Source organism: Gymnoscopelus microlampas (genome assembly GCF_963454915.1).
Source record: "Gymnoscopelus microlampas genome assembly, chromosome: 7".
Taxonomy (NCBI): Eukaryota; Metazoa; Chordata; class Actinopteri; order Myctophiformes; family Myctophidae; genus Gymnoscopelus; species Gymnoscopelus microlampas.
Genome location: NC_139944.1, coordinates 44867981 through 44895317, shown reverse-complemented (window position 1 = coordinate 44895317; position 27337 = coordinate 44867981). Strand labels below are relative to the sequence as shown.

The window sequence follows — 27337 nt, the reverse complement described above, 5'->3', positions numbered from 1 at the left end:
CTGTAATTTGTAACCCAACAGCAAATGCGTAGCTTCATCTGATGATCTCTGTCACGTAGCTTCATCTGATGATCTCTGTCACGTAGCTTCATCTGATGATCTCTGTCATGTGACATGACAGAGATCATCAGATGAAGCTTTGCATTTGCTGTTGGGTCACAGATAATAAAGTATATCTGAAGAAGTGAAAGTGTATGCTAACACTCAGATCCAAACTAATTTAATCCACCATTGAGACAAAACATTTTGAAATTGATACCAGACACTCTATAAGGGCCTTTTTTAGGTAAAAAATGTTTGGATTTGATGAATGGATGAACTTCAGATGTGACTGACAATGAATATGTTTATGTTATTGAGGGGCTGACATATTTGTTGGCATTTGTATGTCAGAATATTCTGTATATATTTTATAAATAAGAAAAGTCTAGAAATAAATAAATGCATGCATTAAATGATTTACTTGTTGTCTACATATTTCATTCTGAGCACAAAATATCCCTTTTTTTAGGAGAGCTCCAATACTAAAGGCTATGTCATGTCACATAATGTAATGTAATGTAATGTATTGAAACATGTGTGGCACTTGCTATGTTTAAAGTGAAAAAAATGTAATTAAGCTTACAGAGGAGGCTTTAACATTTTCCTTGAAAACCCCACAGAGAATTCCACTACCACTGGTGGGCCAAGTCAAGGAAGAGCTGCAGTGCATGGAGATTCTGGGCGTCATCAGCCGTGTGGTGGGGCCGACCGACTGGTGCGCCGGCATGGTGGTCGTGCCCAAAAAGGACAGTTAAAAAGTGTGATTGTTTGTGGACCTGACCGGCTTAAACAAATATGTGTGCCGTGAAAAGTACATTTTGCCGTCAGTAGAACAGAGCCTTGGAACACTTGCTGGAGCAAAGATGTTCAGTAAATTGGATGCCAACATGGGCGTCTGGCAGGTTCCACTGACAGAGGAATCAGCCAAATACACCACATTCATTACACCCTTTGGGCGGTTTCACTTTAGCCGTCTTCCATTTGGCATTGCCTCAGCACTAGAACATTTTCTGTGCATGATGGCTGAGGTCATAGAGGGGCTGGAGGGTGTGGTCTGCCACATTGACGATCTGCTGGTGTGGGGGCGAGACCAGGGGGAGCACAACGCTGCACTCCATGCTGTGCTACAATCTGTAGAGAAAGCAAGGCAGAGGCCGGATCTTGACCTGATATGTGATATGATGACCCTAAAGTTCTTAAGAAGACTTAAGGGCTGAGATTTAGATTATTTGTGTCTGTGTGTGCGTGTGTGTGTGTGTGTGTGTGTGTGTGTGTGTGTGTGTGTGTGTGTGTGTGTGTGTGTGTGTGTGTGTGTGTGTGTGGTGGGCCAGATCGCAGGTCACCTGTTATGTGGTATGAAGACCTTAAGGTTTTAAGAAGACTCAATGTTTAATCCACCAGATTAACTCCATGTGAGAGTACAACCCAAGGGTATAAAACTCACACCTTTGGCATGCACAGTTACCTAATGGTCTGGCACTGCTCACATCTACTGTCAAACAGTGCAGAGTCTGTGATTGCATACAATCAAGATGGAGAACGGCACAGAAGGCAATAACTTCTATATTCCCATGAACAACAGGACTGGGCTTGTGCGGAGTCCTTTTCTTTATCCTCAGTATTACTTGGCAGATCCAATTTTTTTCTATGCACTTGCAGCATGGATGCTTTTCCTGATCTGTTTTGGCTTCCCCATCAATTTTTTAACTTTGTTTGTTACTTTTACTAACAAGAAGCTCCAAGCACCTCTCAACTTCATTCTCGTAAACTTGGCTGCTGCTGGATTGATCATGGTCCTTTTTGGATTCACCGTCACCTTTGTCACTTGTTTGAATGGTTACTTTGTTTTTGGACCAATGGGTTGCATCTTTGAGGGCTTCATGGCTACAATGGGAGGTATGAAATATGACTTGTATTGTACCTGTCAAAGCATACAGATCTTTAATTGTGTATTGCCTCAAACATTTGTTTGAGTTGCCAAGAGAACTGTGAAAGCTCATTGGACCTACACGTATGTGTAATAAACATTTATTTTCTATTTACTTGCAGGTCAAGTTTCTCTGTGGTCATTGGTGGTGCTGGCTGTTGAAAGATACATTGTTGTGTGCAAACCCATGGGAAGCTTCAAATTCACTGCTGCTCACGCTGGAGCTGGAGTTGGATTCAGCTGGGTCATGGCTGCCTCCTGTGCTGTCCCTCCACTTGTTGGTTGGTCCAGGTAAGTTCAAATTAATGACCCATGGATCATCCATCGCAGAATGTATGTCATTGGCTTCCTAATCACTGCTCTCTATTGACTCAATTAATGATTTTCAGATACATTCCTGAGGGCATACAGGCCTCCTGTGGACCAGACTACTACACCACCGCTCCAGGATACAACAATGAATCATATGTCATGTACATGTTCAGCTGCCACTTCTTTGTTCCAGTTTGCACAATCCTCTTCACCTATGGAAGCCTTGTGCTGACAGTCAAAGCGGTAAGATTAATTGTTACATACAGTACAAAATAATGCTAGTTTTCTTGGTGTTCAAAATGTCCCAATATATGTTTTTCTAAATCTATAAGCACTAAGAAAACCTGAAATTACAACTAGATTTGGAAATAGGTTTCTTTTGATCATGAAAGTTCATAGAATACCAAAACGCTCGCCCCAAAACACAGTCGCCCCGGGGTAAATCCGGCAGTATTCACATGGTATTCCTAAACGTAACCTCAGTAAAACGGTGCCAAAACCTAACCTTATTCCTAAACTTAGCCTCAGTAAAACAATGGCTAACCCTAAAACTCATTTCTAACTTTATCCTCAGTAAAACAAATACAAGAATATAAGAACCGCTGGTCCGTGAAAAGTAATGGGGGCTAGCGTGTTTCATATTCAATTCATATTGTACTGCAGCCTTTGACATGACTGGCTGCCTGTCAAACAAAGAATCCACTTGAAAATGCTCCTCATCAGCTAAAAGGCACTCCACAACCTGGCTCCCCCCTACCTCTCTGACCTCCTCGAGCCACATATGTCCCAACCCGTTCCCTCAGGTCCAGTGATGCCGGCCTCCTGCAGGGTCTTCTCTGTGGCTGCCCCCTCCCTCTGGAAGGCACTCCTCAAACGCATCAGAGATGCCCCCTCCCTCCCTTACCTTCAAAACCGCCCTGAAAACCCACCTGTTCACAATTGCCTTTGCGAGTTGACTTTGTATCAACTCTTGTTTTTAGTATTTTGTTGCTTTTATTTCTTTCTTACTTGCTTATCTTAGTTTTTTTTTCTTTATAAAGTTGTTGTTGTTACTTACCCTCTCCCCCTGGCTTGCCCACACACATGTAAAGCGACTTTGGGTACTTAGAAAAGCGAAAAAAAAGCTATATAAATTCCAGGTATTATTATTATTATTATGTGAACTATTCTTATTTTTATCATTTCTATTTTAGGCAGCAGCTCAGCAGCAGGACTCAGCATCCACCCAGAAAGCTGAGAAGGAAGTCACACGCATGTGTGTGCTGATGGTTTTCGGATTCTTGTTTGCTTGGACACCCTATGCCAGCTATGCTGCCTATCTCTTCTTAAACAAGGGAATTGCTTTCTCTGCTATTTCCATGGCTGTCCCTGCCTTCTTTGCAAAAAGCGCTGCCTTGGTCAATCCAGTTATCTATGTACTGTTTAACAAACAGGTAAGATATATTACAGACCAGATTACTGCGTTCACATACTTTACTACCAGTATGTTATATATCAGTTATTAAGTTTGGTGGCTCACGCAGTATGAAAAAAAAGGTTTGATCCTAGGCCTCAGCAATGTGTCGAAGTGTCCCTGAGCAAAACACCCCCCCCCCCATGGGATATAGGTATATTAAAAAAAGGTTTCAATTAATTAATATTATGTTTACTGTTCTTTAATTTATCTCCTCTTATTCTGACATTAAATGCCCAGATTTATAGCTTTCAGAGAATCCACTCACTCAGAAACATTTTCTGCTGAACAGTTCACCAATGCTGAAACTAATTGGAGTGCTGCTTAGTGCTGTAGTTAGTGTATTGTGACAAATGTTCAATTGTTAGAATCTATCTGATGCATTGTTCTGAGCTACCACTTTATCATTGTCTAAGCAAACAGCTATAAACCACCTCACTTCACATCTGACTTCCCCCATTTGCTATCTTTTCCAGTTCCGTAGCTGCATGCTGAGCACCATTGGAATGGGTGGCATGGTTGAAGAGGCTGAGATGTCTACCAGCAAGACAGAAGTGTCCACTACATAGAACAGAGATGCCATCAGTATTATGGACATTTTCCTTTATGATATCTACTTGATTCTGAATGATCATCTTCATGGAAATATCTTTCTTCAATTCCGGAAAAAGGACACATGCAAATGCCTGACCTGCAATGAATGGACATAGTGTGACTGTAATTTGTAACCCAACAGCAAATGCGTAGCTTCAACTGATGATCTCTGTCAAGTAGCTTCATCTGATGATCTCTGTCATGTGACATGACAGAGATCATCAGATGAAGCTTCGCATTTAATGTTGGGTCACAGATAATAAAGTATATCTGAAGAAGTGAAAGTGTATGCTAACACTCAGATCCAAGCTAATTTAATCCACCATTGAGACCATTTGAAATTGATACCAGACTCTATAAGGGACCTTTTTTTAGGTAAAAAATGTTTGGATTTGATGAATGGATGCACTTCAGATGTGACTGACAATGAATATGTTTATGTTATTGAGGGGCTGACATATTTGTTGGCCTACTTACTGTATGTCAGAATATTCTGTATATATTTTATAAATAAGAAAAGTCTAGAAATAAATAAATGCATGCATTAAATGATTTACTTGTTGTCTACATATTTCATTCTGAGCACAAAATATCCCTTTTTTAGGAGAGCTCCAATACTAAAGGCTATGTCATGTCACATAATGTAATGTACTAGAGTCGTTTGTTGGTCCTTCCGTGTCCCTTTCTCTCTGGGATTTATGTCTCTTTGAAGGGAGGCGGATCGTGGGGTTCTGTTCCTTTCAAAGTGGCGTTTTGAATACTGGCTCATTTATGGCTCAGGTGTATATTATAGATATGTAAAAATAGATATAAATATGTATGTATTCATATGTCATAATAGTATGTATGTTTGTATTGTAGATATAATTTATATGTGACTGTAAGTATGTGTTATTATGTACTATAATACAGCATATGACATTATAAGAGAGAGAGATGTTATAAAGTAGAATATTATGATATATAACATTTTATTGCAATACTTATTTTAATATGTAATTGATATATATATATATGTATAATAATATATAACATATATGTGTAGAAGATATATAAACACGGCCCTAACCTCTAGTAATATACATAATAATACATATGATGATAGTATATGATGTTGTTGTGATATATAACATTGTATTGCAATAAGTATTGTGTGACATCGTGGCAAATGGTGGCGAGGCAATAGATTAGCGGTGTTGGTATTATTATGAGGTGCGCCCCCCCCCAAACAGGGTTTGCAGAGGCGAAGAAAGAAGCCCTGCTGTATATCCAAAAAGTCTAACCTAAATGTACAGAAATGTGCTCTATCGGGCCCTAAATGTAGTGTAATGAAGGGGGGGTAGTCATGTAGTGAGGCCTCAATGTACTGCAGAAGCAGAGAGAGCATGTAGTTCGAGTGACCATCTGTTTGTATTGAGAGAGAGAGAGAGGCGCAGGCAACTCGACAGTAATATATTGCGACGTATTGTGGGCTTGTAGATCTGCTATTTTCAAATGGCTGAAAAGTATATAGGGCTGAAGTGGTTAATATATGTGTTGAAATAATAATCAAAATCTACAAAAGATATTGTAGCCCTATTCTACATGAGTATAATGTACACGTTTATTGCAACAGCGGCCTCTCTGTCTCTCTCTCTCTCTCTCTCTCTGTGGAGGGAGCATGGTCGAGTGACCATCAGTTTGTATTGAGAGAGAGAGTACACAATGTTGCCATGTCCATTAATTGTAATCGACTTGTAAGCGACTTTGAGCGAGGAGGAATGGAGGCAAATGGAGGAAAATTCAGAGACCGGATTGCTTATTTCTCGCGCGCAACCTGGCAACGTTGTTTCTCTGTGAAGACTCTAGCGTTGTTGATAATGTTGTCTTTGGGATGCACATAGCACGTGAATGACAGACATATTACCGTGAGTGTGGTGTGATAGAGACATGACCAAAGTGAAAGCAACGGCGCGGGTTGAAGCGAAGTGGGCGCGTGTGTTGTTGTTGTTGTGGGGAGATTTCAATGGTGGCTGCGTGGTGTTGCTTTCGGTTATGCTCGCCGGTGGTCGGTGCTCACGCTAAAGGGAACAAAATGGTGTATCCGTAATGTTGTCAGTTTGTGCTGGTCGCAAATAATTATGCTCCGAGGAAGCAAATGTGTGGTGAGCAATGAAAAGTAGCCTACGCCATCCGTAAATTAATCGCACACGTTGTGGCTTGTGTGGTTAGTGACATGTGATATGTTGTGGTTGTGTTAATGGAAGGGAAACAATGATAATGGAAGTGAATGAGTGAATGATGACGGAAGACGGGACTTATCTGCAATGTATTATAGGATTGAAAAATGTGTGGCACTTGCTATGTTTAAAGTGAAACAATTTAATTAAGCTTACAGAGGAGGCGTTGCCATTTTCCTTGAAAACCCCACAGAGAATTCCACTACCACTGGTGGGCCAAGTCAAGGAAGAGCTGCAGTGCATGGAGATTCTGGGCGTCATCAGCCGTGTGGTGGGGCCGACCGACTGGTGTGCCGGCATGGTGGTCGTGCCCAAAAAGGACAGTAAAAAAGTGCGCTTGTTTGTGGACCTGACCGGCTTAAAACAAATATGTGTGCCGTGAAAAGTACATTTTGCCGTCAGTAGAACGGAGCCTTGGAACACTTGCTGTAGCAAAGATGTTCAGTAAATTGGATGCCAACGGGGGCTTCTGGCAGGTTCCACTGACAGAGGAATCAGCCAAATACACCACATTCATTACACCCTTTGGGCGGTTTCACTTTAACCGTCTTCCATTCGGCATTGCCTCAGCACTCGAACATTTTCAGTGCATGATGGCTGAGGTCATAGAGGGGCTGGGGGGTGGTCTGCCACATTGACGACCTGCTGGTGTGGGGGTGAGACCAGGGGGAGCACAACGCTCCACTCCATGCTGTGCTACGATGTGTAGAGAAAGCAACCCAGTGGCCAGGTCTTGACCTGATATGTGATATGATGACCCCTAAGGCCCACAGGTTAAGAAGACTTAAGGGCTGAGATTTAGATTATGTGTCTGTCTGTGTGTGTGTGTGTGTGTGTGTGTGTGTGTGTGTGTGTGTGTGTGTGTGTGTGTGTGTGTGTGTGTGTGTGTGTGTGTGTGTGTGTGTGTGTGTGTGTGTTTGGGTATGCGTGTTGTTGGCCCGAGGCCAATACTTGACCTGGTATGTTGATATGAAGACCTAATGATCTTAGAAGATTTAAGGGCTCAGATTTAGATTATTTGTGTGTGTGTGTGTGTGTGTGTGTGTGTGTGTGTGTGTGTGTGTGTGTGTGTGTGTGTGTGTGTGTGTGTGTATGTGTGTGTATGTATGTATGTGTGTGCGTGCGTGCGTGCGCGTGTGTGTGTGTGTGTGTGTGTGTGTGTGTGTGTGTGTGTGTGTGTGTGTGTTTGTGTGTGTGTGTGTGTGTGTGTGTGCAGTGGGCAAGATTCCAGGTCACCTGTTATTTGTTGGTATGAAGACCTTAAGAAGACTCAATTTCTAATCCTCCAGACTAAGTCCATGTGAGAGTAACCAAAGGTATAAAACTCGCACCTTTGGCAAGCACAGTTACCTAATGGTCTGGCACTGCTCACATCTATTGTCAAACAGTGCAGAGTCTGTGATTGCATACAATCAAGATGGAGAACGGCACAGAAGGCAATAACTTCTATATTCCCATGAACAACAGGACTGGGCTTGTGCGGAGTCCTTTTCATTATCCTCAGTATTACTTGGCAGATCCAGTTTTTTTCTATATGCTTGCAGCATACATGTTTTTCCTGATCTGTTTTGGCTTCCCCATCAATTTTTTAACATTGTTGGTTACTATGCAGAACAAGAAGCTCCAAGCACCTCTCAACTTCATTCTCGTAAACTTGGCTCTAGCTGGATTGATCATGGTCGTTTTTGGATTCACCATCACCTTTGTCACTTGTTTGAATGGTTACTTTGTTTTTGGACCAATCGGTTGCGTCTTTGAGGGCTTCATGGCTACAATGGGAGGTATGAAATATGACTTGTATTGTAACTGTCAAAGCATACAGGTCTTTAATTGTGTATTGCCTCAAACCTTTGTTTGAGTTGCCAAGAGAACTGTGAAAGCTCATTGGACCTACACTTATGTGTAATAAACATTTATTTTCTATTTACTTACAGGTCAAGTTTCTCTGTGGTCATTGGTGGTGCTGGCTGTTGAAAGATACATTGTTGTGTGCAAACCCATGGGAAGCTTCAAATTCACTTCTGCTCACGCTGGAGCTGGAGTTGCTTTCAGCTGGGTCATGGCTTGCGCCTGTGCTGTCCCTCCACTTGTTGGTTGGTCCAGGTAAGTTCAAATTAATGACCCATGGATCATCCATCACAGAATGTATGTCATTGGCTTCCCAATCACTGCTCTCTATTGACTCAATGAATGATTTTCAGATACATTCCTGAGGGCATACAGGCCTCCTGTGGACCAGACTACTACACCACCGCTCCAGGATTCAACAATGAATCATATGTCATGTACATGTTCAGCTGCCATTTCTGCGTTCCAGTTGTCACAATCTTCTTCACCTATGGAAGCCTTGTGCTGACAGTCAAAGCGGTAAGATTAATTGTTACATACAGTACAAAATAATGCTAGTTTTCTTGGTGTCCAAAATGTCCCAAAATGTTTCTCTAAATCTATAAGCACTAAGAAAACCTGAAATTATAAGTAAGCTTGGAAATAGGTTTCTTTTGATTGTGAAAGTTAATATAATACCAAAACACAGTCGCCCCGGAGCAAATCCGGCAGTATTCACATGGTATTCCTAAAGGTAACCTCAGTAAAACGTTTGCCAAAACCTAACCTTATTCCTAACCTTATCCTCAGCAAAACAAATACAAGAATACAAGAACAGCTGGTCCGTGAAAAAAAATGGGGGCTAGCGTGTTTTGGGCTGAGCCTTACAGTTACCAGTTCATATCGTACTTCAGCCTTTGACATGACTGGCTGCCTGTCAAACAAAGAATGCACTTGAAAATTCTCCTCATCAGCTAAAAGGCACTCCACAACCTGGCTCCCCCTACCTCTCTGACCTCCTCGAGCCACATATGTCCCATCCCGTTCCCTCAGGTCCAGTGATGCCGGCCTCCTGCAGGGTCTTCTCTGTGGCTGCCCCCTCCCTCTGGAAGGCACTCCTCAAACGCATCAGAGATGCCCCCTCCCTCCCTCCCTTACCTTCAAAACCGCCCTGAAAACCCACCTGCTCACTATTGCCTTTCCGAGTTGACTTTGTATCAACTCTTGTTTTAGTATTTTATTGTTTCTATTTATTTCTTACTTGCTTATCTTAGTTTTTTATCTATATAAAGTTGTTGTTACTTATCCTCTCCCCCTGGCCCGCCCACACACACACACACACACACACACACATGTAAAGCAACTTTGGGCACTTAGAAAAGTGCTATATAAATTCCAGGTATTATCATTATTATTATTATGTGAACTATTCTTATTTCTATCATTTCTGGCTTAATCTATTTTAGGCAGCAGCTCAGCAGCAGGACTCAGCATCCACCCAGAAAGCTGAGAAGGAAGTCACACGCATGTGTGTGCTGATGGTTGCGGGATTCTTGTTTGCTTGGACACCCTATGCCAGCTATGCTGCCTATCTCTTCTTCAACAAGGGAATTGCTTTCTCTGCTATTTCCATGGCTATCCCTGCCTTCTTTGCAAAAAGCGCTGCCTTGATCAATCCAGTTATCTATGTACTGTTTAACAAGCAGGTAAGATATATTAATGACCAGATTACTGCGTTCACATACTTTACTACCAGGATGTTATAGATCAGTTATTAAGTTTGGTGACTCAGTATGAAAACAAGAAATGACAAAGTCATAATATACCAGCTTGCAGGAGGCTTTTTCTGCCCCAATCTGCAGCACAAAATGTAAAAGTTGTCTTTAAAATAAAATCTCAGCCACTCCAATGGGGGGGGGAGGGAGAGAGAGAGAGAGAGAGAGAGAGAGAGAGAGAGAGAGAGAGAGAGAGAGAGAGAGAGAGAGAGAGAGAGAGAGAGAGAGAGAGATGCCTCCTTAACATTCCATTCAAGCAGGTCTTTTGTTTGCACAGCTAATGGCCCTAAGGCTTGCTGCAGGGGGGGGCCCGTTCAGAGTATGGGAAAGGGGAAAGTATCTCCATTGGCTTAAAGGACAGCCAATCACGCAAATGTGTCGAATGCAAATCAAATGTGTTGAATGCAAATCTGTAATGTGTTGAAAGTTGGTCTGTCTCTTCCTAGACCAGCTTTGCAAGCTGGTAAAAAAAGGTTTGATTCTAGACCTCAGCAATGTGTTGAAGTGTCCCTGAGCAAGACACCCCCCCCATGTGATATAGGTATATTTAAAAAAAGTTTCAATTAATTAAGATTATGTTTACTCTTCTTTAATTTATCTCCTCTTATTCTGACATTAAATGCTCAGATGTATAGCTTTCAGAGAATCCACTCACTCAAAAACATTTTCTGTTGAACAGTTCATCAATCCTGAAACTAATTGGAGTCCTCCTTAGTGCTGTAGTTAGTGTATTGTGACAAATGTTCAATTGTTAGAATCTATTTGGTGAATTGTTCTGAGCTACCACTTTATCATTGTCTAAGCAAACTACTATAAACCACCTCACTTCACATCTGACTTCCCCCATTTGCTATCTTTTCCAGTTCCGTAGCTGCATGATGAGCACCATTGGAATGGGTGGCATGGTTGATGATGAGACCTCAGTGTCTGCCAGCAAGACAGAAGTGTCCACTACATCTTAAGAACAGAGATGCCATCAGTATTATGGACATTTTCCTTTATGATATCTACTTGATTCTGAATGATCATCTTCATGGAAATATCTTTCTTCAATTCCGGAAAAAGGACAAATGCAAATGCCTGACCTGCAATGAATGGACATAGTGTGACTGTAATTTGTGACCCAACATTAAATGCGTAGCTTCATCTGGTGATCTCTGTCACGTAGCTTCATCTGATGATTTCTGTCATGTGACATGACAGAGATCATCAGATGAAGCTACGCATTTGCTGTTGAGTCACAGATAATAAAGTATATCTGAAGTGAAAGTGTATGCTAACACTCAGATCCAAACTAATTTAATCCACCATTGAGACAAAACATTTTGAAATTGATACCAGACACTCTATAAGGGACCTTTTTTTAGGTAAAAAATGTTTGGATTTGATGAATGGATGAACTTCAGATGTGACTGAAAATGAATATGTTTATGTCATTGAGGGGCTGACATATTTGTTGGCCTACAGTATGTCAGAATATTCTGTATATATTTTATAAATAAGAAAAGTCTAGAAATAAATAAATGCATGCATTAAATGATTTACTTGTTGTCTACATATTTCATCCTGAACACAAAATATCCCTTTTTTAGGAGAGCTCCAATACTAAAGGCTATGTCACATGCCACTTGGTGATAAATTTAAGTGATGTATTGAAAAATGTGTGGCACGTGCTATGTTTAAAGTGAAAAAATGTTATCAAGCTTACAGTGGAGGCTGTGCCATTTTCCTTGAAAACCCCACGGAGAATTGCACTACCACTGGTGGGCCAAGTCAAGGAAGAGCTGCAGCGCATGGAGATTCTGGGCGTCATCAGCCGTGTGGTGGGGCCGACCGACTGGTGCGCCGGCACGGTGGTCGTGCCAAAAAAGGACAGTAAAAAAGTGTCTGACCCTTAGATCATAAATATAGACACTTTGACAGTTTTGCTTGCTTTGTTTGTGAGTTATTGAAGAAATAGTTCAAAATTGGTAGCCATTTTGTTATGCAGATTTTGCTTGGGTTCCCTACTTTTACCCCAAAATGCCTCTAACCTCAAAGAAGAAGGAGGTCTTTTTTTCTGAATTGGCCTTTGACCAAGATACAGGAAAACTAATACCTTGGGGCTTGGAGGGGCTTAGAAGTCAAGGGTTAATTAAGTTAGGGTTAAGGTCAAGTCATTTTTTCTTGTTTGTTTACCCACAACACAATTAAGGTATTAAGGTTAAAGGTAAAAGTCCTAATTGTTCTGGTTTGAAAGCACTGTTCGAAAGGTATAAAACGCACCCGCTTTGCAACGTCATTGCAGAGTGGTTTAGCACGGCACAAACTTCTGGTCAAACAGTGCACAGTCTGTGACTGCATACAGCCAAGATGGAGAACGGCACCGAAGGCAATAACTTCTATATTCCTATGAACAACAGGACAGGGCTTGTGCGGAGTCCTTTTCTTTATCCTCAGTATTACTTGGCGCCAAAAATGGCTTTCTATGCACTTGCAGCCTACATGTTTTTCCTGATCATGTTTGGCTTCCCCATCAACGGTTTGACATTGTTGGTTACTGCTCAGAACAAGAAGCTCCGTCAACCTCTCAACTTCATTCTCGTAAACTTGGCTGCAGCTGGTATGATCATGGTCTGTTTTGGATTCACCATCACCATCTGCAGTGCTATGAACGGCTACTTTATTTTTGGACCAATGGGTTGCGCCATTGAGGGCTTCATGGCTACACTTGGAGGTATAACATTTGACTTGTATAGTATGTGTAAATGCATACTGGTCTTTCAATTGGTATTGCCTGTAAAGGTCTTGTGCATTTTTCCAACTGAGAGCTAAACATTTCTTTTCTATTGACTTACAGGTCAAGTTTCTCTGTGGTCATTGGTGGTGCTGGCTGTTGAAAGATACATTGTTGTATGCAAGCCTATGGGAAGCTTCAAGTTCACAGCCGCTCATGCTGGAGCTGGAGTTACTTTCAGCTGGATCATGGCCATGGCCTGTGCTGCCCCTCCACTTGTTGGCTGGTCCAGGTAAGTTCAACTGAATGTCTCAGAGGTCATCAATCGCAGAATCTATGTGCCTTTCTAATCACTGCTCTCTATTGACTCAATTAATAATGATCAGATACATTCCTGAGGGGATGCAGTGCTCCTGTGGACCAGACTACTACACCAACGCTCCAGGATTCAACAATGAATCATACGTCATGTACATGTTCAGCTGCCACTTCTGTGTTCCAGTTGTCACGATCTTCTTCACCTATGGAAGCCTTGTGCTGACAGTCAAAGCAGTAAGACTCGTTATTACGTACAATCATGGTTGTTTCTAAATCCTAATGTATAGGTCTGTGATACAGGAATTCCGTAGCATCACAAAACAGGACATTTTACCTCAATACCACCTTGAATTTAAAACTTCATGTTACTTTTGATCATGAAAGTTCATATTGTACTGTAGCCTTTGACATGTTAACTATTCTCATTTATATCATTTCTGCAATAATTCAATTTAGGCAGCAGCTCAGCAGCAGGACTCAGCATCCACCCAGAAGGCTGAGAAGGAAGTCACACGCATGTGTGTGCTTATGGTTGCGGGATTCTTGATTGCTTGGTCTCCCTATGCCAGCTATGCTGCCTATCTCTTCATGAACAAGGGAACTGCTTTCACCGCTGTGTCCATGGCTATCCCTGCCTTCTTTGCTAAAAGCTCTTCCTTGTTCAACCCAATCATCTATGTACTGCTGAACAAACAGGTCAGTTATCTTACAAACCAGATTACTGCATTCACATACAGATCAGATGTTATTAACTTGTGGCAACTCCCACAGTATAAAATAAACTAACCCCTTGACTTGTGATGGAAGTCAGCGACACAGTTCCCTTCAGTTAGGGGAAGTTGGAATAGATAACAATCACAATACTTAAGATATAGCTCTCATGCAGTATTGCATATTAAAAATGTTTTCTAGTGACTACAACTAGAACATCTTTCCCCTCAGACTTCATCTCCAGTTACTGCATTTATGAATTTGTGTTTAATCAAACATTGTTGCCATTCTGGAACCATAATGATGCAATTAAGATTATGTTTACTGTTCTATGACCACTGATCATGTAACAGAACAGTTTGATCCATCTCCTCTTATTTGACCTTTTATTAAGCATACACGCCCAGGCCTCTAGCTTTGAGTGAATTCACTTAATACAAAATAAAAAAGATGTTTGTCCCATCAATTCTAAAACTAACAGGAGTCCTCCTTAATGTTGCAGTTATTATATTGTTGCAAATGTTAAATCGTTAGGATCTACTGTATTTGGTGCATTGTTCTCAGCTACCACTGCATCATTTTCTAAGAAAACTACTATAAACTATTCTATTCTATTCTAATCTGACTGCCCCCATTTGCTCTACTTTTCAGTTCCGTAGCTGCATGCTGAGCACCATTGGAATGGGTGGCTCGGTTGATGATGAGACCTCAGTGTCTGCCAGCAAGACAGAAGTGTCCACTACATCTTAAGAACAGAGATGTCATCTCTACTATGGACATTTTCCTTCATAAAGTCTACTTGATTCTGAATGATCGGACCTCCAATGAATGGACATAGTTATTCGCACTTCACCACATGAAAGAGATCAACGGACGAAGCTACGCATTTGCTGTGGGATCAAACAATAAAAAAGTATACCTGAAGAAGTGAAAGTGTATGCTAACACTCAGATCCAAACTAATGTAATCCACCATTTAAACAATACAATTTGAAAATGTTACCAGAGACACTGTAGGGAATTCCCAGGATCAAACCGTATTAAATTATGTAAACATCTCAAAAAGAAAGACAATGTTCACTTTTTTTAAGGTAACAAATGTTTGGATGTGATGAATGGATGAACTCAGGTGTGACAGGAAATTAATTTGTATTTTTATGTCATTTGACCTATGTCAGAACTTTCTGTATATATTTTATAAATATTAAAAGTCTAGAAATAGGTTAATAAATGCATGCATGAAAAAAAAACACATTTGTTGTTGCTTACTGCTGATTCTAAACACAAACTAGAAAAAGTGGTCCTCGGAGCACAGGTCTCCGCCAGGTCAGGCAGGTTATTGTGGCCTCCTGGTGGCGCTTTAATAGGCCAATGTGAAAAGGATGCCATTTCTGCTTAGGCCTTGCACGGCACTCGGACAATGCAAGGCATTTTGTTCCAAAAAATGTGTTTTGCTAAATTATACCTGCTACTGCAAACTTTAGATGTGAATCTTAGCCAATCAGGACGGAATATTAAAAAATCGAACAGATTACATGACTATAGAGATCATGTGTACCGATTTGTGTGAAATTTGGATAAAATGGGAAGGAGTGATATAAAAATAATGTTTTACATAAGGCAGGCTAGGGGTTAAGAGTCTTGCTCAGGGACACACATCACCAAATTTCCGGCCTGGGTCAACCAGGGCCTTTGGCTTCCCAGACGGGCTCACTAACCAGGCGGGCTCACTGTGTGTGTGTGTGTGTGTGTGTGTGTGTGTGTGTGTGTGTGTGTGTGTGTGTGTGTGTGTGTGTGTGTGTGTGTGTGTGTGTGTGTGTGTGTCCATAAGTCTATTTACTGCAGGTGTACTGGAGTCTTCTGCTTGAGACTTTGAGGCTGTGCTACCACTTAGCAGAAGGTAGCAGATGAAACAGTCCATGGTTGGAGTGTATGTGGTCCTTACTAATTGTTTAGATAAATAGATCGATAGAGCATTTGATCTGCATCAATTTAAAAGCAAACAATGCACCTTAGGAGCGCCAACCTAAATCAAGTCACAAAAAGCCGAAGCTGGTTTCCATTATTCTCCATGAAGATGTTTACAATATCATTGAGCAGCATAATCCTTTTTCTTCTTCAAATTGTACGCAAAAGCTTTCGTAGACTTTCAATTATAGCAACATATTGTCCTGTGTTGCCTCTCTGTCAGCCCTGTGTGCTAAGCTAATTACAAGTCTATTGACTGAAATGACCATGGTTAATAGATTTGTGAGAGGTCAATTAATTAGCAAAAGAGGTAGGTTTATGAGCAAATTCACCTTGCTATTCTTTCCGTTTAGGTTAAGAAAAGTGCTATTAATCTTATTCAGTCGATTTAAAAGTACTGTCTGAAAATGATAAAACCCATACCCATTTCAAACTCCAGATGAGTGGTTTAGCACTGCAAACACGTCTAGTCAAACAGTACACAGTTTGTGATTGCATAAAACCAATATGGAGAACGGAATCAAAGGCAATTTGGAAAAAAAGGACAAATGCAAATACCTGACCTTTAATCAAAGGAGATACCTACCCACACCTACCCACATGAAAGAGATCAACAGATGAAGCTGCGTATTTGGTGGTGCTGGCTGTGAGATCACAGTGGCCTGTTTTGTACAGAATGCCTCAAATCATGAACGCAGCCTTTGATTGCCCTGAAACTTTGCACGCACATTCCCACTAGGCCAAGGGAGAAATGCTACCCTACATTTTTCAAATTGGCCTCATGGTGGCGCTATAAGAGGCAGATTCACGTTTTGGCCTGTAACTCTTAAACCGTAGGTCATACAGTCAAAATAAATTTCCCTTGGATTCCTTGGATCATTACGAAACTCTCCAAATAAGCCACGCTCATTTCCACTCGACAAGTTTTCCGCCTGTTGCGTTTTCTTTGCAAAACACAGTTTTTGCTACTACTAAGGTTTTGTCCAAACCTCACCCAAATTTGTCTGTAGTCATGTGATCAAGTTGTATCTGTCCGATTTTTCGGATTCTATTTTGATTGACTACGATTACCTTTCCAAGTATGCTGGAGGGGCTTGGTTTGCACAACTACAACCACCAATGGACCGATCGGCGGGAAACTTTGCACACACACTCACAGTAGGCCAAGAAAGAATCTCCACCCAACTGTTTTTCAAATCGGCCTGTTATAGCCAGGGGTGCACATAACTGGTGCGCAGGTGCGCATGCGCACCCAAAATAAAAAATGCGCACCACATCAGGCGACGCGAGGCGCTTTTGCGCACCAACAGCTGGGACAGGAATTTCCAAGCTTTTATTTTTTAGCAAAACTAAAAAATAAAAGCCTGGAGATCGAGGCTAGGAATTTACTTCCTGAAGCCACACTCACACAATCACTCTAAAGCACCCGTCGGCCCCATGTACAGCCATTAGGCACAGGGGTAGAGATATGACTCGCGTCGCCTCGCATCGCCTCGCATTGCCTCGCTGCAGCAGCAGCGGCTGTTAGAGGCACTCGTCACCGATGATGAACGCACCGTAATGGTGCAAAATATGCCGTGAACGTCCCAATCTGGCGGAGAAAATCAGCGCAGCAGCACAGGGCACCAACCTTGGGGGCTTTATCTAACAGCGTGAGAAAAAAAAACGGCGAAAATCGGCGGAATTTAGAAGCAGAGCGTCCTTTTTCTCTCTGGACGGGACGGGCGCCATGCGCACCAAGTCACATGTCCAGGTGCTCTTCTGCGTACCAGACCTAAAAAGTTATGTGCACCCCTGGTTATAGCGCCACCATGAAACAGATTTTTGCGCAACACATTTTTGATATTACTATCATAGATTCTGTCCAAACTTCACGCAAGTAGGTACAAATTATCTCTGTAATTACAGTATGTCATTAACACGTATTTGTCAGATTTCTTATATTCCATTTTGATTGGCTACAACTGACTTCCAAAGTATGCAGGGTTGGCATCTTTAGCACAAAATGCCACAATGTGTTATTTTCCACACATTCGATGTAACTTTGCATGCACATTCTCACTAGGCCAAGGAAAAACCTCCACCCCAATCTTTTCAAACCACCTCATTGTGCCAATACACAATCCACTTCACATATTGTCCTATAACTCTTGTATAATAATAATCTTTTCTTCCCTCTATTCCTTGCATCATGATGCAACTCCCCATACATATACATACATATGTGCCTGTTTGTCAATCTGTCTGTGCGTCTGTGTGTGTTTGTGAACAGCGTTGAATTGATCATAATGAAATCCCAGTAAGCCAAGGAAGGAATTATGGCCCTTTAATTGACCTCATGGTGGCGCTATAATAGCCAGTTTCACAATATGCCCTCTAACACTTGGATATACAATACAGAAGGCAATGTATCCTGCATGGATTCCTTGCATTATGACACAACTATTCCTATATAGTGCCCCAGCTATTTTTGTCCACTGAAGTTCCTGCCTGTTACAGTTCCTTTAAAACACATATTTTGCAAAAAACTCCTAAAAGTGTTGCCAAATAGCCACACAAATTGGGAAGCATTTTCATTAAAGTCATGTGATCGCAATCAGTCACATTTGTCAGATTACATTCTGAATGCGCACAACTGCTTTAGCAACATGAGAAAACAAATATTTCTTCCATAAAACATACAAACACACCTTTTGCATATCAAAACCATTACCCCACCCACACCCACTTTTTCTAAATAAATAGGAAGTCAGATACAGGCCTTAAAATAAATACACCACACATTCAGCTAGTAACAAAAAAACACATCTTATAAATATGACGTTACAACACTTTTATTATGTAATGTAAACCATGCACAATAAATACCACAAACCCCAAAACAACAAAAGGATTTTGCACCAAAACATCCATATCAGTGTCCAACTATGTATACGTATGTCACTTCCCACACAATCTGGGAACCCATCAGCAAAAAAAAAAAAGCGATACATTGTGAGCTTGTAGATCTGCTATTTTCAAAAAAATACATAAACATTTGAAAACTTGTAATGGGACATTCAGCATTATGGGTACTTTTACTTTTGGTACTTTAAGTACATTTTGATGCGAATACTTTTGTACTTTTACTCAAGTACATTTTGAATTCCAGACTTTTTTTTTTTGTTTGTTTTTTAGATATTTTTTGTGGCTTTTATGCGTTTATTTGACAGGACAGTAGGCTGACAGGAAATGGGGAGAGATGGGGGGGAGACATACAGCAAAGGTCGTCGGGAACGGGAATCGAACCCGCGACACGCTGTCATGTGCTGCTTATGTGGTATGCGCCTGGACCTCTAGGCCAGCGGACACCCCTGAATTCCAGACTTTTACTTGTAACAGAGTATTATACATTAAAGTATTGATACATTTACTTAAGTAAAACATTTGAGTACTTTTTCCACCACTGCCAATCTAGTTTGTGTCCCTAAGCCAGTATAAGTATAAGGTGGAAGAGAGGTGACGAGGATAGTGCAGGCGTGGCGGAACAGATGGAGGAAAGTGCCCAGTTAGTGACAGAAGGACACCAGCAAGAATGAGAGGGAAGATGTACTAAACCAGCCAATGGCAGCCATGCTGTACGGCTTGGAAACAATGGCACAGGAAAAGACAGGAGGCGTAGCTGGAGGTGGCCTGAATTGAGGATAATACTGTACTGTACGTCTTCTCCAGTGGTGGAAAAAGTACTCAAATGTTTTACTTAAATAAAAGTATCAATACTGCAATGTAGAAGTAAAAGTATAAACAATTGGAAATACTCCAGTAAAGTAAAAGTACCTCAAAATTGTACTTAAAGGAGAATTTTGGACTAAGTTTTTCTTACCTTTTCTATGACGTTATGATATCTTAGGATGCATGGTACAGTAGAAAAATGTCATAACTCCATCCCAGGTCCGCCACAGCTTAAAACGTGCGCGGATAGGCCTTGAGATCGGACAGATCAAAAACGTAGTCCAAAATTCTCCTTTAAGTACAGTACTTGAGTAAATGTACTTAGTTACTTTACACCACTGCAATGCGTTTATATTTAACTTTATAAGTCATTATAAAATTATTTATAATGTGTTATTATAAAGCATTATGATAACTTATGAGTGCTTATACCGTAACTATAATTATACAGTGTTATTATAATGCATTGCAAGTATGTTCATAACACATGGGATGCATAGCAAGTGTTACTATCATAAGTAAGCCTTGCCGAGCCCTGAGGCGCATAGGGCAGGAGCCTATCTCCTGTTTCCTTAGCGTGAGTCAGCTTGATGTGCAAGTACACCCCCTGGACATGACACTAGTATGTCGCAGGGACTTACCCCAATCCGACCCTTGATGCTGAGTGCCAAGCAGGGAGGCACTGGGTCCCATTATTAGAGTCTTTGGTGTGACCCGGCCGGGGATCGAACCCCGACCTCCCAGTCTCAGGGCGGACACTCACAACCTCACACCACAAGGTCACAAGGCCAACCTCACACCACAAGGCCACAAGGCCTCCAATAATCTAATTTAGTCAATTTGAGAGTAACACCCCTAGCGTTATAAAACTCACATCTTTGGCGAAGTCAGTTGCAGAGTGATTTAGCACTGCACACACGTCTAGTCAAACAGTGCACAGTCTGTGACTGCATATACCGTCAAGATGGATTACGGCTTCGAAGGCCAAAACTACTATATTCCCATGAACAACAGGAGTGGGCTTGTGCGGAGTCCTTTTCTTTATCCTCAGTTTTACTTGGCAGATCCAATTCTTTACAAATGCCTTGCTCTCTACATGGTTTTCATGATCGGTTGTGGATTCCCTATCAATGGAATAACATTGTATGTTTCTGCTACTAACAAGAAGCTCCGTCAACCTCTCAACTACATTATCATGAACTTGGCTTTTGCTGGTATGATCATGGTCTGTTTTGGATTCACCATCACCATCACCAGTGCTATTAATGGCTACTTTATTACAGGACCAAAGTTTTGCGCCATGGAGGGCTTCATGGCTACATTTGGAGGTATAATATTTGACTTGTTTAGTACCTGTAAATGCATACGAGTGTTTCATTGCCATGTTGCCTGATATTATTCAAATTTACAAACCCTCAAACCTTTGTTTGAGTTACAAAGAGAACTGTGAATGCTCATTGGACCTACACGTATGTGTTATAAACATTTGTTTTCTATTTACTTATAGGTGAAATTGCTCTGTGGTCATTGGTGGTGCTGGCTGTTGAAAGATACATTGTTGTGTGCAAACCTATGGGAAGCTTCAAGTTCACATCCACTCATGCTGCACTTGGAGTGGTTTTCAGCTGGTTCATGGCTGCCACCTGTGCTGTCCCTCCACTTTTTGGCTGGTCCAGGTAAGTTCAACTGAATGTCCCAGAGGTCATCCTTCGCAGAATGTATGCAAGTGGTTTTCTAATCACTGCTCTCTATTGACTCATTTGATGATTTTCAGATACCTTCCTGAGGGGATGCAGTGCTCCTGTGGACCAGACTACTACACCCGTGCTCCAGGATACAACAATGAATCATACATCATTTACATGTTTGTCGTTCACTGGTTTATTCCACTTATCGTACTCTTCTTCACCTATGGAAGCCTTGTATTGACAGTCAAAGCAGTAAGACTCATCATTACTTACAGTACAAAATCATGCTAGTTTCTCTAAATCTATAAGTACCAAGCAACATTGAAATTAAAACTAGGCTTGGGAACAGGTTTCTTTTGATCATGGAAGTTCACATTGTCTTGTAGCCTGTGATATGTCAGCTATTCTCATTTCTATCATTTCTGTCATAATCCATTTTAGGCAGCAGCTCAGCAGCAGGACTCAGCATCCACCCAGAAAGCTGAGAGGGAAGTCACCCGCATGTGTGTGCTGATGGTTTTGGGATATATAGTTCAGTGGACACCCTATGCCACCTATACTGGCATTATCTTCTTAAACAAGGGAATGGAATTCACTGCTCTTGGCATGGCTGTCCCTGCCTTCTTTGCAAAAAGCTCTGCCCTTATTAATCCAATTATCTATGTACTCTATAACAAACAGGTACGTTATTTTACATTCACTTACTCAACTATGTTACACATATTATTAACAGTTATTAAAGGTAGGGTAAGTGATTTTCTTTGGTTACATAGTTAAATAGCTCTATATTCTGATAATCATTGCTGTAGAGTGTTTGTTCAGTATCAAGTGTTTCCATGTCTCTCCAGCTCTTTATTAAACAGAAAATACATTTGCGAGGTCGGGATACCAATTGTATCCAATCAGGATAGAGAACTTAGTCGGGATACAGATTAAACAAGTCATATTGGAAGTGATGTCACAAAGAAATAAGCAGACAAAATTGGAACTGGGACAATCTGAAAATGGGTACTCTCTCCTGATTGGCTGAAATGTTGTCAATTACCTGAAAATGTATCATCTGTTTATTTTTAAAAAGCTGGAGAGACAGGGAGACCCCTGTGACTGAACCAACTTTTTATAGCAATGATTACTACCAGATTATAGAGCTTTAACCACTTAACAAAAGGTTTTAGTTTTAACAGAAAATATCACTTACCTTACCTTTAACTTTGGCAATTCCCACTTTGGCAACTCCAATTACTGCATTTATGAATTGAAAAAGTCAAGACGTTTTATCTTCATAGATTATTGCCATTATGGAACCCTAATCATGCAATTAAGATTATGTTTACTCTTCTATGACTGGTCAGATCATGTAACAGAATAGTTTGATTCATCTCCTCTTATTATTAGTCCATCTGTCCTGAATCTAATAGGAGTCTTCTTTAGGGTTGTAGTTGTTGTATTGTGGAAATTGTTAAATGATTAAAATGTTACTACCACTACATATTGTTCTACGCAAACTACTATAAACCAACTCACTTCACATCTGACTTCACCATTTGTTTTCTTTTCCAGTTCCGTAGCTGCATTATGGCCACCCTTGGAATGAGTGGCTCGGTTGATGATGAGACCTCAGTGTCTGCCAGCAAGACAGAAGTGTCCACTACATCTTAAGAACAGAGATGTCATCTGTACTATGGACATTTTCCTTCATAAAGTCTACTTGATTCTGAATGATCGTCTTCATGGACTGAAATACATTTCAATTTGAGAAAAAAGTTCAAATACCTGACTTGCAATGAATGTACATAGTTATTCACACTTTACCACATGGCAGAGATCAACAGATGAAGCTACGCATTTGCTGTGGGATCACAATAAAATAAGGTATATCTGAAGATGCGAAAGTGTTAAGGCTCAGATCCAAACTGCTTCAACTCATCACTGAGACAAAACGCTTTTATACCAGAGACTCTGTAAGGAATTCTCAGCATCACGATCAATGGATGGACTTCAGATGTGAATGGAAATGAATCTGTATTTTTATGTCATTGTGGGGCTATCATATTTGTTGGCTTACTGTATTCTGTATATATTTTATAAATAACAAAAGTCTAGAAATAGATTAATAAATGCATGCATGAAAAGATGTATTTGTTGTCTATATATTTATTCTAACTACAAAATACCCCCTCTTTAGGAGAGCCTCTAGTCCTGCTACATCACATCACTACATAAATAACACTTGGTCGATTTTGTACTGAAAAATGTATAAACTAGAAAAAGTGCAGGTCAGGTAGTAGAAGTCAATCTTAGCCAATCAGGATGAAATATGAAAAAAGCTGGTCCGCCTTGATGATTTGACTGTAGAGATAATGTGTACCAATTTGCATGATGTTTGGACAAAATCTGAGGAATAGCAACAAATGTTTTCAGTACATACATGTACACATACAGGATGGTTGAGCAGGCCTTCCAGTGTCAGTGGAGGATGAGTGTCTGAATATAGGTGCTACTTCTGGTGACATGACTGCCTATATAGGTGCTTATTTATACAGTATAAATCTCTTATCTCTCTCTCTCTCCATATACATATAAAAGTAAAAGTACTAAAATATTTGAAAATAGCAGATCTACAAACTCACAACGCGTCAGGTCAAATGGCCTAGGTATAACATTGGGCTAAAGTGGTTATGTATGTTTTATAATGTAATAATGTACATCTGCAAATTAACTAGCAACTAAAGTTTTCAGATAATTGTAGTGGAGTAAAAGTACAATATTTGCCCGGGAGATGTAATGGGGTAGAAGTAAAAGTATAGACAATTGGATGTACCCCAGTAAAGTAAAAGTATCTCAAAATTGTACTTAAGTACAGTACTTGAGTAAGTGACTTAGTTACTCTACACCACTGCAATGCGTTTATATTTAACTTTATAAGTCATTATAAAATGATTTATAATGTGTTATTATAAAGCATTATGATAACTTATGAGTGCTTATACCGTAACTATAATTATACAGTGTTATTATAATGTATTGTAAGTATGTTCATAACACATGGGATGCATAGCAAGTGTTACTATAAGTAAGCCTTGCCGAGCCCTGAGGCGCATGGGGCAGGAGCCTACTGTATATCCTGTTTCCTTAGCATGAGTCAGCTGGATGTGCAAGTACACCCCCTGGACATGACACTAGTATGTCGCAGAGACTTACCCCAATCCGACCCTTGATGCTGAGTGCCAAGCAGGGAGGCACTGGGTCCCATTATTAGAGTCTTTGGTGTGACCCGGCCGGGGATCGAACCCCGACCTTACAGTCTCAGGGCGGACACTCACAACCTCACACCACAAGGCCACAAGGCCAACCTCACACCACAAGGCCACAAGGCCTCCAATAATCTAATTTAGTCAATTTGAGAGTAACACCCCTAGCGGTATAAAACTCACATCTTTGGCGAAGTCAGTTGCAGAGTGATTTAGCACTGCACACACGCCTAGTCAAACAGTGCACAGTCTGTGACTGCATATACCGTCAAGATGGAAAACGGCTTCGAAGGATAGGGAACTTAGTCAGGATACAGATTAAACAAGTGATATTGGAAATGATGTCACAAAGAAATGAGCAGCCAAATTTGGAACTGGGAAAATCTGAAAATGGGTCTCCTGATTGGCTGAAATGTTATCACCTACCTGAAAATGTATCTTCTGTTTATTTGTAAAGAGCTGGAGAGACAGGGAGACCCCAGTGACTGAACAAACAGTTTATAGCAATTATTACTACCAGCATATAGAGTTTTAACCATTTAACAAAAGGTTTTAGTTTGAACAAAAAAATATCACTTACCTTACCTTTAACTTTGGCAATTCCTTCTTTGGCAACAACAATTACTGCATTTATGAATTGAAAAACTCAAGCCGTTTTTATCTTCATAGATTATTGCCATTATGGAACCCTAATCATGCAATTAAGATTATGTTTACTCTTCTATGACTGGTCAGATCATGTAACAGAATAGTTTGATTCATCTCCTCTTATTATCAGTCCATCGGTCCTGAATCTAATAGGAGTCCTCTTTAGTGTTGTAGTTATTGTATTGTGGAAAATGTTAAATGGTTAAAATGTTACTACCACTACATCTTTTTCTACGCAAACTACTATAAACCAACTCACTTCACATCTGACTTCCCTATTTGTTCTCTTTTCCAGTTCCGTAGCTGCATGCTGAGCACCATTGGAATGGGTGGCATGGTTGATGATGAGACCGCAGTGTCTGCCAGCAAGACAGAAGTGTCCACTACATCTTAAGAACAGAGATGTCATCTGTACTATGGACATTTTCCTTCATAAAGTCTACTTGATTCTGAATCGTCTTCATGGACTGGAATACATTTCAATTTGGGAAAAAGATAAAATACCTGACTTGCAATGAATGGACAGTTATTCACACTTTACCACATGGCAGAGATCAACAGATGAAGCTACGCCTTTGCTGTGGATCACAATAAATAAAGTATATCTGAAGATGTGAAAGTGTTAAGGCTCAGATCCAAACTGCTTCAACTCACCACTGAGACAAAACGCTTTGATACCAGAGACTCTGTAAGCAATTGTCTAAGTAAACCTGGGCCACCACACTCCCTCTGCCAACCTAGGGAGAGCTCAGAGCCGAGCTCATGCCTCCTTCAATGCATGAGAGCTAACAAGCCTTCTTATCACCCGACAGGGGGGAGTTTCCCCGGTTGGACGTAGCGCGTCCAACCGGGGAAACACGTTAGACACGTTGGAAGGAACACGTTATTCCAACCAGTTCCTTTCCCCTCCATCAGGCCCCCCCTGACCCACATGGGGTCGGGGGATCTTAGTATAATCTGACATTCAATTCCAATTCACTTCTTAAACATTTATTTGACTGATTTTCCTTTCAGAACCCAAATAAAACATTGCTACATTTTTCAAATAGTCACTTCCAAATTGAAGCTCAGATTATACTAAGATCCCTTGGCCTTTTGGAGTTCACTTACCGTAGTGACACTTTTGGCAAACTTGGTGTCTACTTTATGCTTTTTGAGCATTAGAAACACATCGGAATGCTCATATTTATGATTGAATCCATCTAGAGCACTCTGACTTGCTTATTACAAATATGGCCACTATATCAAACATGTTATGTAACATAACGTTTCATCCAGATTGAGTGTATACAGTAGTTGTAGGAATGAGTTAAGATCAAACCGGAGAAAACAATCTAATTTTATCAAAACAACATAATATGACTATAGAATCCAAAGGATACAGCAACAACCAGTACAGTATGCACATCAATGCTCAGCATAAAGTGAATACTATCATAATAGTCAAAGGTGTATGGAATTTGAACAATATGTTCAAATTAAATTAGAATCAGAAAAGTGAATTGCTAAACAACAAATCGTTGCTAGGAATGTGTCTTGGTATTACTACAACAACAGAACAGCTCTGCGATAACTGATACATACTGCACCACACACACACACACACACACACACACACACACACACACACACACACACACACACACACACACACACACACACACACACACACACACACACAGTTGCATGTGCTCAGTCCTTTTGATTCCTCGGGTGATGACTGTTTTTAATGTCCTAATCACACAACATCTATATATCGATAGATATATCACAACAACGGCTGATAAGTCTATTGAGAATTACCGAGCCATTCCGAGTGGAAAACGCAACGCTCGTCCCAAAACACACTGCCCCATTTTTTTTCGCGGACCGAGGCCGCCGGTTTAGACCCGGGGCAGGGTGTTTCAGGACGACGGTTCTTCTTCTATTACATTTCTGAATGGAGTGGTGCTCGTCTCTGCGCAATGGAGAACCGGTTTGACAGCGAAACTGGTTTTCTAATGGCCACTCATTAACAATTCGGCCGAATGCAAATCAGCCCCATTTGAAAACAAAGGCGACTTAAAGGGTGAGGGGCTGCTAATGTTGTTATGTTGATTTTTGAGTGGTGCTAGCCACTCCAAGGACTGACTTTGTCCGTGTGGGTGTCTGTCTGTCCGTATGTTATGTCCGGGTGGG

General features: G+C 40.9%; 3 protein-coding genes across 3 annotated transcripts; all 3 read left to right on the top strand.

Moving 5' to 3' along the window:
- Nucleotides 1-1574: 1574 nt before the first annotated feature.
- Nucleotides 1575-4303, top strand: LOC311048571 (green-sensitive opsin-like; the record flags this gene model as incomplete). The annotated part of the gene is made up of 5 exons (XM_084061834.1): nt 1575-1938; nt 2092-2260; nt 2359-2524; nt 3475-3714; nt 4211-4303. The coding sequence occupies 5 exons, from the start codon at nt 1575-1577 to the stop codon at nt 4301-4303; spliced, it is 1032 nt and encodes a 343-aa protein (XP_083917960.1).
- Nucleotides 4304-7964: 3661 nt separating this feature from the next.
- On the top strand, nt 7965-11111 carry LOC311049310 (green-sensitive opsin-like; the record flags this gene model as incomplete). Its single annotated transcript, XM_084062858.1, has 5 exons — nt 7965-8328; nt 8482-8650; nt 8749-8914; nt 9841-10080; nt 11013-11111. 5 exons carry the CDS (start codon nt 7965-7967, stop codon nt 11109-11111), a joined length of 1038 nt encoding a protein of 345 aa, XP_083918984.1.
- Nucleotides 11112-12501: 1390 nt separating this feature from the next.
- LOC311048570 (uncharacterized protein) lies at nt 12502-25553 on the top strand (the record flags this gene model as incomplete). The annotated part of the gene is made up of 10 exons (XM_084061833.1): nt 12502-12865; nt 12989-13157; nt 13252-13417; nt 13640-13879; nt 14546-14635; nt 20537-20900; nt 21080-21248; nt 21347-21512; nt 21702-21941; nt 25455-25553. The coding sequence occupies 10 exons, from the start codon at nt 12502-12504 to the stop codon at nt 25551-25553; spliced, it is 2067 nt and encodes a 688-aa protein (XP_083917959.1).
- Nucleotides 25554-27337: the final 1784 nt, after the last annotated feature.